Consider the following 4464-nt stretch of genomic DNA (forward strand, 5'->3'; position numbering starts at 1 on the left):
TTAAAGCAACAGAAAGCGAATATTAAATATCTTTGTCCCCCCACCCTTTTGGATTGTTTTGGTCTCTCTCCTCTAAGGGGCTAAGGAGTGGTAAAGCTGGAATCCAGCACTCTAGCACCCTTGAAGGGGAGAGGCAGGCAGCTGCATGAAGAGGTACATGGGTGGCCAGCAAAGGGGCCAGTGCCTTGTACCTGGGACCAACCCACAGGGGAGTGTGCAGACAGCTGGAATGGCAGTGATTTCTGCAAACTTGTACCTAAGTGAAACAAGCGTATGTTGGTGGGGAAGTGTGTCAGATGCCCAGTGGAGGAGGAGAGCATGTGATTATATGGCCTGGCTGTTCTACAAAGTTGTATTTGGAGATATGAGGCTACCTGCTTACAAGCAGGGTCAGGAGAGTTGGATGGGCCCAGTGGTGTGCTGGGCTCAGCTGTACCTATGAGTTTGCTTGTCCCTCTACACAATCTTTACAGGGACTTGTAGCTGTGTCCTGAAGGAGGTGGGAGGGACTTTGTGGATTGCCTTTCAAGGGTGTGTTAGGGGAGACTCTTCCCAGGCAAGAAGAACTCCAAGCTAGCAGGCCATTTTTACACTTTTCAGGCTGGGCTGAACTCCCATCAGTCCCTTGCTCCTAGCAAGGGTGGGTCAGCAAATGGGAGGATGGGGAACTCTCATCCAGAGGGATAAAAACTGTGTATGGGAAGGCAGGTGAGCTCCTTTACTTCTTTCTTCTAAGCCAGCCTAAGCTGGGGCTGGGTCCTGAAGGGAGCTGTGAATAAAAAGGTTCTCCACCGGGGAAACCGCTCTCTGATCTCCAAACAGTTCTGGAGATGTGCTCCTCCCTCTGCTCTGTTCCTTGTACCTGAAGGCTTGAAGCCCGGTGGCAGAGGCACCAAATTCTGAGACAAAGGGCCTCGTTTGGGAGAGGGTGGAGTGCAAAACAGAAAGGAGTTGAGTGGGGGACTGCAGTGCCTCCTCCTTCATTGTCACTAGCCTGGAAAACCGAGGCTGAGCATGGCCACTGTGGCTGGTAGCTACTTTAGGGATGGATTGTCCTCCAGCCTTGTAAATTATGCCGGTCCAGCCTCTGGTCGGCCATGACCGTGAACGCTAGTGGAGAAGGGAGGAGAATCAGCGGAGGCATAGGCTGCCAGAAACTCTCCCACCAACCAACGCACGCATGTTAGGAACCCCTTTCACAGAATCTTGGGTTTCCCAAAGGGCCAGGTGGGGGTCCCTAGAGTGGCTACCTAGAGTGGCTATTGAACCAAAGGCTTCATCCACTTAGCTCTCAATTCTCTGCTTGTGGTTCCAGTCTGCTGCCGTCTATGTGGCAGGAAGAGAGAGGGTGGCAGCACACCTGTAGGCAAATGGGCTAGCAGAAGGCTCAGGAGAGGGCTGGGGACAAGGAGATGTTTGGGCAGCTTGCCCTCGAGGGGATATAAACCTGTGATCATCTTGTCCGGAGCCGGAGCCGGGTCTGCCAAACGTTCCCAGACCCTGCAGACTTAGGCATTGCTGATCATTTTGTTCTCCTAAACTGCACTTCCTCTTGCCTTCCACCACTTCCTCCTGCCCTCCCAGAGCTACCCTGTCCCCCTCCACTCTCTCTGATTATCTCCACCCTTACTCTCTCCTCTCAGCGTCTCCTAACCCCAACAACAGCGAGTTTGGGCAGACTTGTTTCCACTGTCCCCATCCTTGCCTACTCCTGCAGGCAAACAGGAGACCACAAAAGAAAAGTGTTGGGAGTGGTGCCTAGGTCTTTAGCAAGAGGTTCAATGGCCCAGTTTGGTTCACACCAGCCCTCCCCAGTGCCTCAGCCTTCCCTGTCCCTATCACTGGCCTGCAGCTGCAGGCTTCTTCTCTCCCTGGCTAGGTTCTTTGCTTCTCTCTAGGGCCTGGCAGGGCCTGCTGGGGATATGTGGGAGGGGACCACGAACAAAACAGACAAGAAGACATCCAGAGAGAGCCTGCCAGAGATGTCTGGCATTCTAAGCAGGGACTGTGTCCCAGGTAGTGCCCCCTCTTGCTTTCTGCCAGAGACAGGCTCAGTCTGGGGCTGGCTCCCTTGTTTTTCTCCCTAAAAGAAGGAGAGAGCTTGCTCCCTCAACAGAAGTCTTTTTTTTTTCATTCTCCGGTTCTGAAACCAGATCTTGACCTGCTGGTCACTAAGATTCAAGCGGTCTGAGAGTTCCCTCCGGCGCTGCCGTGTGATGAACTCGTTCACGAGAAACTCGCCCTCCAGCTCCGCCAGCTGCAGCTTCGAATAGGGCTTGCGCTTCTTCCGCGAGCGGCTGTGGATCGGGTACCAGGGCGTGCCTGGGTGGAGATGAACCAGCAAGGTTGGCTAGAGGACCAAGAGGTGACAAGCCCAATACCTTTGGTCCTTCCCTAGTCCCATTCACCTTGCCCTGTAGTCCAACCCCAAGCCCTTCCTCTTCTGTCTCTTATCTTCTGCACAGGGCCACATTCTCACCAACTCTCATCCTTCATCATTTTCTTTTTCCTCTTTCACTTCTTTTCCTTGCCTCCCCAAACTCTAACTCCCACTGCAGTATCCCTGACCTTTCTATGTTCCTATCCCCTTACTTCTCCCTAAACCTCTTTTCCAGGATATCCTGGCGGAGTGGCAAGAGTAAACCACATCCACTGGTGTTTCTTAAAAAAAAAAAAGTAGGCAATTTGGCTGTGGGAAAGCAGAGATAGAGGCCCTGAGAAAGCAAGGACCAAGCTCTAGGTCTTCATCTTTCCACCCCTAGTGCTGGGGAAGTTTCCGTCAGAATCCCCCTTCTCCGAAGCTCCCTGTCCCCTCCAGCCACAAACTGATGAAAGATAAAGGGAATCCCTTCAGTTCTTTTATGGGAATATTTACATGTTTATAGGGCTTCCCCAACCCCCGTATCTTTTTAAAAGATGCGCTTCCTCACCACACATTCTATCACCCCAGGCAGCCCTAGCTCAGTCCTAACCTGCCCGCCCTGGTAAGACGGCCTTCCTTGAGTGCGTCTCACGGGTGGGCCTGGGTGCTTACCGCTGGACGAGAGCCCGCCACCGGGGTTTAAAGGTGATACCAAGCTGCTGGGGTCGCCGGTGCTCTTGTTGCCCTCGTTGAGCAGGGAGGAACTGGAGTCGGATTCCAGAGACTGGCACGAAGGCGGATCGTGCGGGGGTCCCGCGCCACCGTCGCCACCACCGCCTGTCGCGTAGTCGTACTTGAACCCGAGCGCAGGCGGCCCGGATGGCTCTAGCGGCAGCAGTGCAGCTCCGGACCCAACTCCTGGGCCCAGGTCGCGCCCGCGCTCCTCACGCTTCAGGCTCCCGCCGCCACCCTCCGCGCACGGCTCACGGTAATAACCCTTGCTGTCCTCAACGCGCGCCAACTCGCACGTGCGGCCAAAGGGCGGGTTGAGCGACACTGGGCTGCCAAGATAGGGCTGCGGATAGCCATTGCACGGCTCCGCTGACGGCCAGGGCAGCGAGCACACGTTGTCGCGGCGCGGGTAAGACAGCGAAGGCAACCCGGGCAGCTGCGCCCCAGACGCACGGAAGTTGGGGAAGTAGAAAGTGTCTCCCGTGTGGATGTTCACCAGCGGCCCAACAAACCCGGGATTCAGGAGATTATGCTCGCCCATTTCCGCGGGGCCCGACCGGCAGCTTCTACTTTATTGCTATCTGACATTAAACATAGTTAAACCTGTACCGGCCACCTATTGGCCATCCAGCTCACGTGGGCACGGCCGCAAGGGGTATGGGTGGGGACAGCGAATCCCTCCACCCCGTACCAACTCCAGTTCCCCCTTCCTTTTAATATAGGGGGGGGGGGAGAGAAACGCAGGAGCAGATTTATTCGCTGGCTTCTGTTTTTTGTTTTGTTTTGGTTATTTTTATCATATAAAATCTAACGCAGAGAGTGAGGCAATACCGGACACGGGGCAAGAGGAAAAAAGCCACACCAGAAATACCTGCGCATATACATTTTTGTACTCTGCACCCCGCAACCCCCCAGATGTATTATCTTCTCGCCAACAGCTGGCCGAGCACAGCTCGTTTCTCTGTAATTAGCTCCTTTATTAACTAAAACCGTTGGAATTTACAATATCTCCCCAATAAATTACTATTAGATATTGTGTCATATAAAGTTTACTGGCTGTTTAAGGAGTCAGATGAGCCCTTTGGCTCGAGGTTTATTTACAGTAGAGGCGAGGTGGGTATAAAGACAGATTTTCCTGCTACTATCTCTCCCAGCACTGTGGCTGCTGCCCTTCTCTTCTTCAGTTCTTTCTCCTCAGGAATTTGGAGAGACATCTGGAGCCCTTTCCTTCAGGAGGGATTTAGGGAGAATTATTCATGTAGGTCCTTCCCTAAGCTGGGAGCTACACCAGTCTCATACCTCCACTCGACCATTAAAGAAGGGATGCAGAGGGAGCAGATGGAGGCACCTACATCAGTGTGAAACTGCCC

The 4464-nt window shown here is 53.7% G+C and overlaps 1 protein-coding gene across 1 annotated transcript; it reads right to left on the minus strand.

Annotated features, from left to right (window-relative positions):
* Positions 1 to 2083: 2083 nt before the first annotated feature.
* On the minus strand, positions 2084 to 3635 carry HOXC12 (homeobox C12). The gene is made up of 2 exons (XM_066254870.1): positions 3035 to 3635; positions 2084 to 2322 (listed from the first exon to the last, which is right to left on the minus strand). The coding sequence occupies exons 1-2, from the start codon at positions 3633 to 3635 to the stop codon at positions 2084 to 2086; spliced, it is 840 nt and encodes a 279-aa protein (XP_066110967.1).
* Positions 3636 to 4464: the final 829 nt, after the last annotated feature.

This window comes from Saccopteryx bilineata, chromosome 2 (assembly GCF_036850765.1).
Source record: "Saccopteryx bilineata isolate mSacBil1 chromosome 2, mSacBil1_pri_phased_curated, whole genome shotgun sequence".
NCBI classification, from domain to species: domain Eukaryota; kingdom Metazoa; phylum Chordata; class Mammalia; order Chiroptera; family Emballonuridae; genus Saccopteryx; species Saccopteryx bilineata.

Excerpts from the sequence above, each read along its gene's own strand:
- HOXC12 (XM_066254870.1), bottom strand. The coding sequence starts at position 3,635 with ATGGGCGAGCATAATCTCCTGAATCCCGGGTTTGTTGGGCCGCTGGTG. Across the intron at positions 2,323-3,034 it reads TGGCGGGCTCTCGTCCAGCG|GCACGCCCTGGTACCCGATC; the intron begins GTAAGCACCCAG and ends ATCTCCACCCAG.